A 15,324-nucleotide genomic window follows, 5' to 3' on the forward strand; every position below is an offset into this window, starting at 1 on the left:
TTGGGTAGCCACCTGCCAGCAGTGCCAGCAATCTAGACTGGGTCCCCCTTCTGTGCCCATCAGGGAATGGGACATGCCCAGGGCTCCATGGGCACAAGTCCATTTGGACTTCGCTGGCCCGTTCTTGGGGAAGAACTTCTTGGTCCTCATAGATGCCTACTCGAAGTGGGTGGAGCTGGCACTCATGCCCTCCACCACTTCAGAGGCCGTAATTAAGTGCTGGGGAGGCTATTCGTGACCCATGGGTTGCCCGACATGGTGGTAACTGACAATGGGCCCCAATTCACGTCAGCACCCTTCCAGATGTTTTTAGGCCAGCATGCCATACGACATGCCCCGACAGCCCCGTTCCACCCGGCCGGAAATGGTCTGTCAGAACAAACCGTCCGGTTGGTTAAGGAGGCATTGGGCCACCTGGGGCCAGGGAATTGGCATGACAAACTGTCCCAATACCTCCTGGCACAGCATACAACCCCATGCCCAACCAAGCAATGTCCCACAGAACAACTTATGGGACGTCGGCTCCGGACAACCCTGGACCGACTACAGCCCGGTTATGCAGCAGACAAAAGCCCCCTCACAGGTGACTCCACACGGGCCTTTAATGTGGGAGACCCAGTCTACGCCCAAAACTATGGGGCCAAACAAAGGTGGCTTCCTGGACAAATCACGCAACAAACTGGACCCTACTCTTATAGGGTCCAACTCAGTGATGGGCAAATGTGGCACCGACACATCAACCCGCTCAGACGGCGAGCCACCAGCACAGCAGACCAGCACCTGGTGTAGGCCCAATCCTGGCCCAGGGAACTAATATCTACAGAGGCTGCTCCAGCGCAGACAGAGTTGCACGCAACACCCGCCACCGATGCGTTCTTGTCTCCAGGCTTACCTGAGAAGCCAGTCAGTCCCACGGCGGTCATGTTTCCCGTCAACTCAGCTGCACAGTCTCCTGATGTTCCATAGGACTCTCCACCAGCTTCTCCTCCTTTGGCCACCGCCTCTGAACTAAGATGATCGGAGCAGAGCCAACGCCGGCCAGCGTACTTGGCTGACTACGCATATGCTAACTGGGAGGAGAGGGGTGTTAAGTCCTCGAGGCTACAACGCCATTGACTATCATTGCCGGTTCCTGATTGGTTAAGACCAAGCAGCCAGCTAGCGGGAGAATGCAGCCATTCTATTTGTTCAGTGTCTGACAGCTCTGGTATAAAAAGGGCTGTCAGCTGTCAAATGCTGCTGTTTGCCAGTTCGAGGTTTGCCTTACATTTTGCCTTGTTAAACTGTTAATAAAGGTTGTGTTAGCTTCAACCTGCCTTGCCTCAGTTCCTGTCTGCCTCGTTCTCCCTACAGAACAGAAATATTTTACCCATTCCATTCCTAGAGCGCCGTAAGAACAGAAATAAATCAATAAAAACAGGCAAATAGTGTTTTGCATGTTGATGACCATTGAACTCCATGCTATAATTCTACAATCCAAACCTTTGGTTTCTAAAATCATTTTTGAGTCTTACCCAGAGGCTACTTTTAAGCAACCATGGGCATGTACATTCTCCATTTGATACAGCAACTGTTCATTTCTAACTTCACAATCAAGCAATCCTTTATTCAGCGTAGCATTATTGTGACAGATGGTAGAGCAAATATTTTGCGTTAATATCAAATACCAAAAGTTTAGAGAGAACTTGTGGATAACTTGAAGGACTGGATCTACAATTAATATTGGTCCAGATAATTGAAGGTAGGGGAGGAGAAAGAGAAAGAAGGAAGAAGAAAGGAAGGAATATTGGAGAGAAAATATTTATTTATTATTATTATTCACATTTATAGACCGCCCCCTCTCCCGGAAAGGACTCGGGGCGGTGTACAGTCACTAAAATGCATTATAAAATACATACACAAAACAGTTAAATAATTAAATACGTAGGTGAAGGAGGTTATAAGACTGTAATAGAATAATAAATATAGTACATTAAAAGCTTATTAAAACCCCAAACCCAATTAAAATGAATAAATCCCCGGGAGGTGAAACTAAGAAAGTGCCAGGCCAGCTGATTGAAATAGGTGAGTCTTTAACTTTTGCCGGAAGGAACGGAGGTCGGTGGTAGTTCGAATGTCTGGGGGGAGGTCATTCCAGAGGGTTGGGCCCATCACAGAGAAGGATCTACTCCTAGGTGTCGCCCTCTGGCATTGCCTAGCAGACGGCACCAGGAGGAGCCCCTCCCTGTGTGAGCGGATAGGTCGCAGGGACGTGTGTGGTAGGATGCGATCCTGCAGATAACTAGGTCCTCTGCCATGGAGCGCTTTAAAGATGGTGATCAATACCTTGAAAAGCACCCGAAAGGCCACAGGTAGCCAGTGCAGCTCGCGCAGGAGAGGTGTTACGTGGGAGTAACGTGTACTTCCCATAATAACCCGCGCGGCTGCGTTCTGAACTAGCTGCAGTCTCCGGATGCGTCCCAAGGGAAGCCCCATGTAGAGGGCATTGCAGTAGTCCAGGCGAGACGTCACCAGCGCATGAGTGACCGTGCGCAGGGCACTCCGGTCCAGTAGGGGGCGCAATTGGCGCACCAGGCGAACCTGGTGGAATGCCCCCCTTGCCACGGCTGCCACATGGTCCTCCATTGACAGCCGGGCATCAAGGAGGACACCCAAATTGCCCGCCCGCTCCACAGGGGACAATTGTTCGCCCCCTATGGCCAGCGATGGAGTCAGCTGGCTGAACCGAGGTGCCGGTAACCACAGCCACTCGGTCTTGGAGGGGTTGAGTTTGAGTCTGTTGTCCCCCATCCAGACCCCGACGGCTTCCAAACACCGGGACATCACTTCGACAGCCTCGTTGGGGTGGTTTGGGGTTGAAATATACAGCTGAGTATCATCAGCGTAGAGATGGTACTCAACCCCAAAACCACGGATGATCTCACCCAGCGGCTTCACATATGCGTTGAACAGGAGAGGCGAGAGGACCGACCCCTGTGGCACCCCACAAGTGAGTGGCCTCAGGGACGACCTCTGTCCCCCTGTCAACACACATTGCTTCCGGTCGGAGAGGTAGGAGCCGAACCACCGCAAAACGGTGCCTCCGACTCCCATCCCCTCCAACCGGCGCAATAGGATACCATGGTCGATGGTATCAAAAGCCGCCGAGAGGTCTAATAGGACCAGGATAGAGGAGCAACCCCTATCTCTGGCCCTCCAGAGATCATCGACCAACGCGACCAAGGCTGTCTCAGTGCTGTGCCCGGGTCGGAAGCCGGACTGGCGTGGGTCTAGATAGTCGGATTCGTCTAGGTGTCGCGGGAACTGCTGCGCCACCACATTCTCAACAACCTTCGCCAAGAAGGGGAGGTTGGAGACTGGACGATAGTTAGCTAGCTCCATTGGGTCGAGCGAAGGCCTCTTGAGCAAGGGTCTCACCACCGCCTCTTTCAAGGCGGTTGGTAAGTATCCCTCACCCAGTGAGGCGCTCACCAGGCCCAGGAGCCAGCCTCGTGTCACCTCCCAGGCTGCCAGTACCAGCCAGGAGGGGCACGGGTCCGTTAAACAAGTGGTAGGTCGCAGCCGTCCACGCAACCTGTCTAAATCCTCGGGGGCAACAGAGTCAAACTCCTCCCAGAATGGTCTCTCAAGACTCGCTGTTGGCGGCTCGTCTGGTCCACTGACGGAGGTCCACCCGCTCCGGATCTGATCGATTTTGTCCTGAAGATATTCCCCAAACTCCTCTGCTCTACCCTGTAAGGGTGTCTCCCGCGCCCTCTGCGATAAAAGGGAGCGAGTCACCCTAAACAGGGCGGCAGGGCGGTTATCCGCGGACGCAATAAGAGCAGCACAATGTCTACGTTTGGCCGCTCTTATTGCCACCAGGTAAGTCCGCAAATAGGCTCTTACCTGTGTTCGGTCAGATTCGGAGCGTGAGGACCTCCACCTGCTCTCTAGACGTCTCCTGTGGCGCTTCATCACCCTAAGCTCCTCAGTAAACCAAGGAGCCCGGGTGGGTCGATGCCGCAGGAGAGGTCGCAAAGGCGCAACCCGGTCCAAGGCCCCAGTCGTCGCCCTATTCCAGGCAGTCACTAGGTCCTCGGAGCGGGAGCGGGACAAGGCTACAGGAATTGGCCCAAGCTCCGTCTGGAATCTATCAGATTCCATCAGGTGCCTGGGGCGGTACCAGTTTATAGAGTCTGGTTCCGCCTCCTCGCGGTGGGGGATAGCGCCAGGGAAGTCCAGCCGGAGGGATGAGTGGTCTGACCATGACAGGGGCGTGATGACTAAATCCCCTATTCCCAGATCACTCGTCCACTGTTCAGATACAAAAATGAGGTCCAGTGTGTGGCCCCCTTCGTGAGTGGGGCCCTGCACTAATTGGGTCAGGTCCATGGCCGTCATGGAAGCCATGAACTCCCGAGCCACCTCGGAAGCCGCTCCCATTGACGGCAAGTTGAAGTCCCCCATGACCAAAAGTCTGGGAGTCTCAACTGCCGTCGCTGAGATTAGCTCGAGGAGCTCGGGCAGGGCTGCTGATGCATAGCGAGGAGCCAAGTATACAATCAGCAAGCCCCACTGCCTCCCTGGGCCCCAGTTCACACCAAGGGACTCACACCCGGGTATCTGAGGGACAGTGAACTCCCTCGGCTCTAAACATTCCCGCATAACCACCGCCACCCCTCCACCCTTACCCAGGGCCCGAGGCTGATGGAATGCACGGAAACCCGGTGGGCACATTTCCACGAGGGGTAAACCACCCTCGTGGCCCAACCAGGTCTCCGTTATCCCTGCAAGGTCTAGCTCCCCCTCTGAGATCAACTCATTAATGAGGGGGGCCTTGTTGGTGACAGACCTTGCGTTGCAAAGCATCAGCCGCAGGCCCTGGCTCTGTAGGACCTGTCCACCTAGACTGCAGGGGTTGGTACAAGCGACCGGGCGTAACCAACAGCCACGGTCTCCCAACCGACCTTGGGATCTTATCCTGTCCTCGCATCCCCTCCTCCCCGCGACCGTTGCAATAGGACAACCCTCTGCTTTAGTGACCTTTATATTCCCCCCCTCCACCGCATCCCCGTCCTTCCTGGACTCACCTGTCTGTCCGGCTCTGGCCCTCCTCCCGGTCTGATTAACCCTCCCCCCCACCCTGGGACCCCCTAAAAAAGATAAAAAACATTTTACTAAAAATCCCCTTAGCTTCCGGTTCCTGCACCTCTCGGGGTCCACGAACCCGTCATCAAGGCGGGCCCTTGAAAGAGCCAAGGGCCATGCCTGCGAGAGAGGGGCCTCCCGCAGGCGGAGCAGGTCTAACCTCGAGTAGATTGTTAAAACCCAGTGGGGTAAGGGTGCTGGTAATAAAAAGTTGGTAAACGGGGGTAGAGTCTCAATAGGAAGTAGGAGGCTTCAATGTCCAGATTAGTACTTGGATGAGGGGGGGGGCGGGAAATGATCGAATATCCTCAAGTGGTGAGAGATGGCAGAGATGACAGAAAGGTGGGAGACAATCCAAGGTGGTTCCAGATGGGGGGGGCGTTCTTGGCCCAGTTGTTCTTGGCCTAGATAACTGTTCAGGCCTATCCATGGCCTTGAAACAGGGCCTCCAGTGGCCTCCGGTGTTCCAGGCCACCCCCAACCGTTGTTTATACCTTCGCCCTCACTCCTGGTTTCCATCCAAAACGCCCAGGTGGGCACACTCCACCTTGGCCCCCCACTCGGCGCTCCAAAGTTCTCCACTGATTAGGATAATGTTCTCCAAAATTCGGCGTCCTCTGCTGGCGCCGGCAAGGCCCGGGGGGGGGGCATGGGAGCAGCCAGGATACGGCAGAATACCAGAAAGGAGTCCCTGGCAGCGGCGCCACTCTTTCCACTCGTCCCGCTGCCGCAGCCGTCTCCAACTGCCTCTCCCAATTGCCTCCCAGCCTTATTCTCCTCCCCGGTGCCTCGTTCTTCTCCCCGGTGCCTTTTTTCGCCGCCAGCGCAATCCTCACGCCGCGCTGCGCTGCGCGCGCCACCGCCATTGCTTCCCAGCTGTTTCCCCGGCCGTTTACAGCCTTCCGTTCCTCCTTCTCCTCCAATCTCCCCCGACCACCCTGGCGGGCCAAAACGAGCCCAAAACAAGCCAGGGTGGTCGAGCTGTCCAACTCTCGGCCCTCCGATGACATGAGGGCCGGCAGCAGTCCCTTACCCGGTCGGGAGCTCCATGGCGTTCTTAGGAGCTCAGGAGGCAACCGCCATCGCCGGAAGCTCCTCCTTCATTCTCATATAATCAATCATCAGCAGTATGGTTTGAAAATCAAACATTTCAAAGAAAGTAGGCTTAATGATAATTTCATATGGATTGTTCTTTATAGAAAGAAATGACCAGGAAGCCAATATACTTATATGCAGCATTTTTTTTCTACATTGCTATCTTGTATTTCATGTTTTTATTGATTTGTTTTTATTCATTTGTTGCTGGTGAATTAAAAGTTGTCCTGATATCGTATAAATTTACCAACTAGGTTGTTAACAAAATCTAGTTCACTGGGCAGCTTTACCTCATTGTTAAATACACAATCAGACTTCCATTCCAATGAAAAAAAAAGAAAGGATTTCCTTGTGTCTGTTGTAACTGATAGAAGAGAGGAAACTTGTTAATGTTCCTGTTTTGGGTAATCCATTGTTTTCCTTTCTCGGGATCATTTTCATACTTACTATGCCTCCCTGCTTTTTCCTTTTAAATCTGCTGACAGTTGAGGCTTAGTCAAAATGCTGCTCCTTCTGAATAGTTAGGACTAAGAGATTTACATCATGCAAAGGCTTTCGCTCTTTTCTCATTTAACTTCACAGTTTTTTGGGTCCCATTTTTAGTAGGCGGTGTTATTTTATCAAACCGAACACTTCACTTCCCGCTTCGAGCAAAGAGATTTCTTCTGCAAAAACATGCCAAGGAAAATTCTTGGATTAGTCTTGTTCACCCTAGCAACATGTGCAACTTTTCCAGCCGAAGGGCAGAAAAATGAGGTGAGTTTTCTGTTCTCTGAGGGGTGAAAAGCCTGCAGTTGGCTCTGACATTTTAACTTGGAAATAAGCTCTGGTGAACTTGGGAAAAATAGCTTGCTTCTCAGGCAAAAGTGGTAGAATCCTTCAGCACTTAAAGGGGCACAGGATGTTTGAAAAGACGTTGAGTTGAAAGAATAAATATTACTTCAACTGGAGAAAGCATTCAGCTTCCCGCTTAACTAGACCTTAGAGCTGTGTCTGTCCTTGCACTATGTGTATGGTTTGGGAAAATACATGTATAAGATTGCAAAGATTGATGCATTTTCATGAATTAAACAACTAAGAACTTTTCATTAGAATTGGGAAGTTGGGTCAAGTGATTTGGCAATTCCTTTAACATAACCTATTTTTAATTTTTAGTGTAAATATTTGTAAAAGCTGAATAATTCCCTCAATTATTCTTATTTAAACATTGATGAATGTAAGGTCTAATTCAGGATTGCAATAGGGCAACCCCTTAACATTCCTTGAAGCCTTCCAGAGTAGAAAAAGTAAAAATTTGGTCTCCCTATCCCCCCCCCCCCACTTTTGGCGGTTTTAGGGAAGCTAAGGGGCGGGGAAGCATGCCTTATGGCTTGCAAATACTTAAGACACCATTTCACCATTCCTTGACTTGCCAAATGGACCCTGGCCCTATCCACTTTTGTTGTGGGATCTTGGCAGGGTTGTAGAAATTCTACACATGTCTTTGATCCCGGTGAACCTTTCCATCCATGTTGTTATTTAATTCAACTTTGCAAGATTTCACCCTCTTCCCCTAATATATTGGAAATCTGATGATCCACCAGAGCCTGGTCTCAAAAATCACTGGGAATTGGGTGGCATATACATTTTAAATAAAATTTTAATACATTTCAAACAATAAATTATTATGTTGGTTGCAAAATCAGCTAGATGTTCAGACTAGATTTTGCATTTTTATTCATCTATTAATACTTCCCAAGAATCTGGGACAGGCAGATGATGTATTATTTTTATTATGGCTGGTTGCACAGTCTGCCAGATTCTTCTTCATCATCCTCTTTCTCCTTCTCATCATCATCACATTCCAATCTCCAGAATTTATTTTGAACTCTCAGACCTTCCACATATAATTTTCCATAATGAACCAAGAATTATAATCTCAGCTGCATAATTTTAGGAAAAGAAAAATAATTTTATTCCTGGTTGTAAACAACTCAGAAGCAGATCTCCTTGCCAATCTATTGCTGTTTACTCAAGATCTGTTTTTAAAAAAAATTCACATCTTGAACAAACATTTATGAGGTTAGAATGGATCAAAAAGTAATTATTGATAAAGATCCTAATAATGTAAGTATTTTTTAGATACAAACAGTTAGTTAGGAATGAATGAATGTATGTCTTCAGGCCAGTCATTGTTCCCACCCCAAGCCACCTCACGCTGTTGTGGGGAAAATAGGAGGAGGAAGGAGTATTAAATATGCTTGCCACTGTGATTATTTATTTAAAAATAAGTAAATAAATCTGTAGAAGACATCAGAAGTGGGAGAGAATTATATAGGAAAATGGATTTGCCCCTTCTGAGAAATAAACTAGGGCTATGCAGCAATCCAGTTTCAACAGGAAAAGATGATTTGGAGAAATCTGGATATGTTCAAAGCATTTGTCATCCTTTATCTTAAAACAGAAATCTTTATCTTTTCTTGAGATCACACAGCTGCAAAGTATATAACTTTGGGTGCTCTATGAGCACCTGTAGAATCCAAATCATTTTCCCTGTTGAATCTGGATTTCTGAGAGCATTTAAAGAGCTATGTTGAAACTGAGCTTATCCAAATTTAAAGAACTCAAATAGGATGAATTCCAATAACCCTCCCGACCCCCCCCCCGACCCACAAAAAAATCTGTAGAATGATGCTGTGTTCATATAAATGTGCAGAACAGGAAAATAAAATTGAAACGTTATTCAGTATATGTTCCTAAACATGGCTTTATAATAATACGAATAACAGTATTATGTGGCTAATTTTTTTTTTTTTTACAAATGTCCTGTTGCTAAGTACAAAAAACACAAAAAGAGAAAGGGAGTTACATTACTTTCTAGTGCTTAAACAAATACATTATTTTACCATACAATAAACTCAAAATGTTAGGAACGTGTCAACAATAATGGTGTTGTGGGTTCGAAGAGGGCTGGGTATATTGACACTGGGCTAAAAGTCTGAAGAATTACATCCAGAATGCTCATGTTGTCATTTATGGCCTGCAACAGGGAGCAGATTACTGAAATGTTAACATTTGCTGAATGGGATTATTTTCCAAATTAGAACATTGAGCTAATAACTTAATCTAATCCAGCAATGATTTGTGTGTATAATTTGGTTTTAACTTTTTAAAGTTAACTTTTTAAACCCATTTTTAATGGGTTCAAGTGTTTGTGTTTATTTATAGCATATTTCCATAACATATGGAATAGAATCTTGCACTTATTGAAAAGTGCAGTACAGCAATAGGAATGGAGTGGGCATCCACTTCCCAGAGAAAACTCACATATCAACTGCTGAACTGGAGAGACTTAACAGAACCAAATAACAGAGTTGGATGGGACCTTGTAGGTCATATAGTCCAGCCCCTTGCCCAAGCAGGAGACCCTACTCCATTTCTGACAGATGGCAGTCCAGTCTCTTCCTGACAGTCTCAAGTGATGAAGCCCCCACAACTTCTGAAAGCAACTCGTCCATTGGTTGATTGTTCTCACTGTCAGAAAATTTCTCCTTATTTCCAGGTTGAATCTCTCCTTGTTCAGTTTCTATCCATTATTCCTTGTCTGGCCTTTAGGTGCTTTGGAAAATAGCTTGACTCCTCCTCTCTATGGCAGCCCCTCAAATATTGGAACACTGCTATCATGTCTCCCCTAGTCCTTCTTTTCATTAAACTAGACATACCGAATTCCTGCAACCATTCTTCATATGTTTTAGCCTCCAGTCCCCTAATCATCCTTGTTGCTCTTCTCTGCACTCTTTCTAGAGTCTCAACATCTTTTTTATAGTGTGGTGACCAAAACTGGATGCAATATTTAGGTGTGGTTTTACTAAGACTTTATAGAGTGATATTAGTACCTCACCTGATCTTGATGCAACTTAGAATTGCATTGGCTTTTTTGGCTGCCATTGCGTACTGTTGGCTCATCAATTAGATGCTGGTCACATTCAGAGGAGTCATTCCTTCACAGAGTTATATTTGTCTCTGGATTGAGAACAGGGACCTTACTACTATGGTCAAATATGTAGAAGTAAGATATGTAGATGTGAGAGCCAATCTATTCTTCCTCAAAGAAACAACAGAGCACCAGAAAAGATAAATACCTTGCTCCAGCCTCTTATCTGCTTGCTCACTGCTTCCCTCCTCCAAATTCCCCAGGCATACCCTCCCTCTCCCCATTTTCTTCTGATGTGCTTCAGGGCTCTCTTATCTACTTTTGAACAAAACCCAAATTTCCCCAGTGTTGGTGTAGCTATCTGAGTGAAAGCAGATCTCTGTGGATGGTGGGTGCACCCTGTTTTTGCAGTTGAATGTATTAGGGTCCTAAAATATGTTAGTTATGGCCTTATTGTCATCGGGTTCATAAAGCAGAACCATCTGGGCAGAAGACTGGGGAAATGAAAGGTTGTCTCAGTTTTGTTATAATATTGTTGGGGAAGTGCTGCTGACCGAGGTAAAAGTGTTGGCATGGGGGCATTTTTTCTGGGCATGTTGCAGAAAAGCCAAAATCAGTAATTCATTAATGGGTTGGTTTGTCTCCAGAGTCTCTGGGATGTGTTGCACTATAGTGCTCATATTTCTCAGCTGGCATGCTGTGATGATGGGGTTGGGCAGTCCAAACCATCAGACCATGTTTGATCAAGGAAGGCTGGCATGCATTAGATATGGATTGATCAGAACTATTTCCAAATGTCTGTCACTTGGCTTTATCTCTGGAGATAAGAAATGCAACAGGCTTGAAAACCTGCTGATGCTGCTTGTTATCTTTTAAATGAGTCTGTGGAAGCAACAGACTCAAACTCAACCCCTCCAAGACGGAGTGGCTGTGGATACCGGTGCCCCGGTTCAACCAGTGGGTTCCATCACTGGCCATCGGGGGCGAACAACTGGCCCCCGTGGAATGGGCGCGCAATTTGGGTGTCCTCCTGGATGCCCGGCTGTCGATGGATGACCATGTGACAGCCGTGGCAAGGGGGGCGTTCCACCAGGTTCGCCTGGTGCGCCAATTGCGCCCCCTATTGGACCGGGACGCCCTTCACACAGTCACCCATGCGCTTGTGACGTCCCGCCTGGACTATTGCAATGCTCTCTACATGGGGCTCCCCTTGAGATGCACCCGAAGGCTGCAGCTGGTCCAGAATGCAGCCGCGCGGGTAATCATGGGATGTACCAGGTACTGCCATATAACACCTCTCCTGCGCGAGCTGCACTGGCTACCTGTGGCTTTTCGGGTGCGTTTCAAGGTGTTGATTATCACCTTTAAAACACTCCATGGCACAGGACCTAGCTATCTGCGGGATCGCATCCTACCCCATACATCCCTGTGACCAATTCGCTCTCACAGGGAGGGACTCCTCCGGGTGCCGTCCACTAGGCAATGCCAGCGGGCGACGCCCAGGAGTAGGGCCTTCTCTGTGATGGGCCCGACCCTCTGGAATGACCTCCCCCCCGACATCAGAACTACTACCGATCTCCGCTCCTTCCACAACAAACTCAAGACCCACCTGTTCCAATTAGCTGGCCTGGCCCAATCGTAGTTTTAATTTTCAATCCTCCTGGCCGGCATTTTACATTTTAAGGGGTTGTCCTTTTAACCTGTTTTAATTTTTATTATCACTGTACAGACTCTATATTTAATTTGTTTTTTTAAAAATGGGGTATTTAATTTGGTTATTGTATATACGGTTTTTAGCTTTTGTCTGTACACCGCCCCGAGTCCCCTCGGGGAGAGGGGGCGGTCTATAAATTCTAAATAAAGTAAAAGTAAAGGAATTGTGTATTTCGTATAAGAACTATCCACCTTCCCTTTTTCCAGTTAAACTCAATGCGATGTGACCGGAAGTTCACATATAAGAAGAATACTCCTTGCACTCATTGTGCTCTTCCTTCTCAGAAGGTGAAGTGTCCAAGTGAATGGCGTTTAGATGTCACACCAAAGCCATGCAGGTAAAAGGTGCTCTTTTCTATCTCACTGTGTATAATGTATTTTATAACAGGGATTCCTAATGAATCAAAGGGCCCTTTGCTTAATGGTAAAGCCATAGGGATGGTTTACACCTATGGAGGGAAATAAAGAAGAAAAACCCCATGGCCATTCCCAGTTAATAGGAAACAACCTTTGTCAAGCTTCTACTTACTGTGGATGCAGAATTTGAGCCTGGATCGTGATGTTACATCAGATACATAACAACTCTGATACCAAAGGCTTGGAGGTTTCTTTTTAAATAACACATTTCATTATGTGGCAGAGCTGACTTATGTAAGTAACCACATCTGGATATTTATTTTGAGATAACTAAAGTGGAGTAAAATACCAGAATGTCAAATTATGGCCTGCAGGAAACTTTAATCATGTTATTACAATTGAAACAAGAGCAAACATATTTGTTTTCGTAAATAGGTAGGCAGGCAGGTAGATGATATGGATATAAATCAATCTTCATTAAAGTCCCAGACCAAAATGTAACTGAATGGCACCCATTTTTAACAATAACATTTATAATAGAAGTCACTATGAGCAACACATCTTAGTATCTGTAGTAAACTGAACCTTGATTTACATAGCTGTAGAGTGGAACCTAGACTTTCAGTGCCTCCAAAGGGGGAAAAAATTAATTCAGGTGTGTGAAAAATGTTTAGTGGTATTTGGGGAGAGTGAGACTGAGCTGTTAAGATATTGCTCTGGCTTAGAATGGTAATCAGGATTTCCTATGGCTATAAAATACACATCAAATTCAGGCAGTCTTTATTTATTTACTGTACCAATCTTGCTCATAGCTCAAGTACTGCAGTGGTGGGTTGTACGAGTATATTAAAATCACTGTAGACATAATAAAATTTAATGTTAATTCAAAAATAAAACAAACTTCTTAATAATTTGGGGACTTCAATCTGAATGCCAATAATTGCTATAAAAGATGCCAAAATTATTGGAAACTATGATACATGCAGGGTTTTTTCCCCCAATAGATACCAAAACAGCCTTTGCATATCTTTTCCTTTCCTTATATCAATAATATATTTGGTACTGGTTGTCATTTTATAGTACAAAAAAATAATAGTAACATTTTTTATTTTAATCTGCGACTGTAATAAAATTCAATCTACCTGTTCATTTATTATTTATCTCTCTACTAGCAAATACAGTATGTTTCCTCTTATTTTTGAATGTAGAGTATTTTCTCATAAACTTTTCATTTTTAGTCTGGAACACTGGAAGTTTTTAAGAAGATGTTGGATAACCATTTGTCTGGGGTGGTGTAGGGTTTCCTGCCTAAGCAGGGGGTTGGATTAGAAAATCTCCAAGGTTCCTTCCAACTCTGTTATTCTATTCTAGAACCTAACTTTTTTCACCATTGAATTTCATACAGTACTGCATTCTTACCACTGCTCCACCAGTAATTCCCTGTCTGACAAGTTTTTGTGTCTGGGCATATGTTTGTTTTCCTATTTCAGATATACAGTAAAATTGGGTGAGAACACCCTGTCTATGTTGGGGTGCAATTACATCTGTAAGAAGGAAGGAGAAGAGAAACAGTGCTGCTCTGGATACTGGGGTCCTGAATGCTATGGTAAGTAGGACACATATCACATAGCCAGGGAGTCAGAGGTCTATAGGATGGTTTGGAAAACATGTTTGCTTGACAAGCTTTTGGAGTTTGTATGTACTGAAGCCATGGAGCTCTTGAAGTCCAGTAAGGAATAAGATTTAAACACTGGCCCATACAGAGGCAGGCAGCATCAGCATACTATATAATTGAAATAATATATACCTTCTCTTCTTTTGCAAGCAATGATTTAATCCATTTACAAACACCTCCCAGTTGTCACATATTGTACAGGCAATGAACAATGCTGACATACAATAGCAAAATGAGAAACATTTTTTTTAAAAAAACCATGTTGCAGACATAACACAACAATTGCACATTTGACATGCAACAGTCAATCCCAGTCAAGTCAATATGCAAAGAAGGGTCTCCAATTGTAATGGCATCTAGGACCAACCTTGGGAGACAGGAAGAAAAGCCACAAAGTAGACAACAGTCAGAAAGGAAGCAGCTGAGCCTGCAGAAGGAAGGCAGGTGGCGTGGCAAATGTCTCAGAAGGGACTCTCCTTATTTTCTTGAGCTGTGAAGATGAGGAGAAGAGATGTACTTTTAGATTTGGAAGATTCTGTTATTCTGAAGGAACCAGATTTCAGGAAGGCTCCCTGTTATCTTGGGTGGCCCAAAGAAACAAAATTGGACCCTGGTGTTTATATGACTAGAGCTTTCTCCACAAGACCATTGAACAAAGAAGAAATGGGCATACATTGTTCATAATGCCGTGCAATGAGGATGCACCGAATTTAGCAATAGCAATAGCACTTAGACTTGTATACCACTTTACAGTGCTTTTATATCCCTCTCTAAGTGGTTTACAGAGTCAGCCTATTGCCCCCAACAATATGAGTCCTCATTTCACCCATTTTACTCAAAAGGATGGAAGGCTGAGTCAGCCTTGAGCCTGGTAAGATTTGAACTGCCAAATTGCAAGCAGCCGGCAGTCAGCAGAAGTAGCCTGCAGTACTGCACTGCAACCACTGCACCTCTGTGGCTCATTTAATCAAAACAGTATAGGTTTTAAAAGCACAGTTTTTAAAACAATTTAAGCATGGGTAACTCTCTTCCTCTTATAGAATGCCCTGGTGGATTGGAAAACGTATGCAACCAACATGGAACCTGTTTGGATGGCATTGGGAATAATGGAACTTGCATTTGTAATGTAAGACTGGCTTTACTTTCTCCAAGAATATTTTACTAGCAGTAGGCTAGAAAGTTTATAGCCAAGACTATCCTTTTGGTGCATCATGTCTATGGAGATTCTCAGTCATCCAGGCCATAGCTGTTTTCACAAAGGTGCTTTTTTTCAAGAGACAACTGAACTTTCTTGTTTTTTGTTTCTTGTGAACATTTTGCTTCTCATCCAAGAAGCTTCTTCAGCTCTGACTGGAGCTGACTGCTCTTTGTCCCCCATTTTAAAAATAATTATTGGTAAGATTTGTCCAGTTCCATCTCTCTTCTTTACGTGTGCGCCCTA

The 15,324-nt window shown here is 45.9% G+C and overlaps 1 protein-coding gene across 1 annotated transcript in view; it reads left to right on the forward strand.

The window, feature by feature from the left end:
• The first annotated feature begins 6,629 nt into the window (after nucleotides 1-6,629).
• The window catches only part of STAB1 (stabilin 1), a 122,749-nt gene continuing 114,054 nt past the window's right edge, over nucleotides 6,630-15,324 (forward strand). The window contains exons 1-4 of the mRNA XM_081948824.1: nucleotides 6,630-6,981; nucleotides 12,059-12,189; nucleotides 13,699-13,814; nucleotides 14,924-15,009. Of these exons, the coding sequence (XP_081804950.1) occupies nucleotides 6,901-6,981; nucleotides 12,059-12,189; nucleotides 13,699-13,814; nucleotides 14,924-15,009 (414 nt within the window). The 5' untranslated portion in view covers nucleotides 6,630-6,900. The remainder of the gene's footprint in view (nucleotides 6,982-12,058; nucleotides 12,190-13,698; nucleotides 13,815-14,923; nucleotides 15,010-15,324) is intronic.

The sequence above is a fragment of the Natrix helvetica genome (genome assembly GCF_964273705.1).
Source record: "Natrix helvetica genome assembly, chromosome: 1".
NCBI lineage: Eukaryota > Metazoa > Chordata > Lepidosauria > Squamata > Natricidae > Natrix > Natrix helvetica.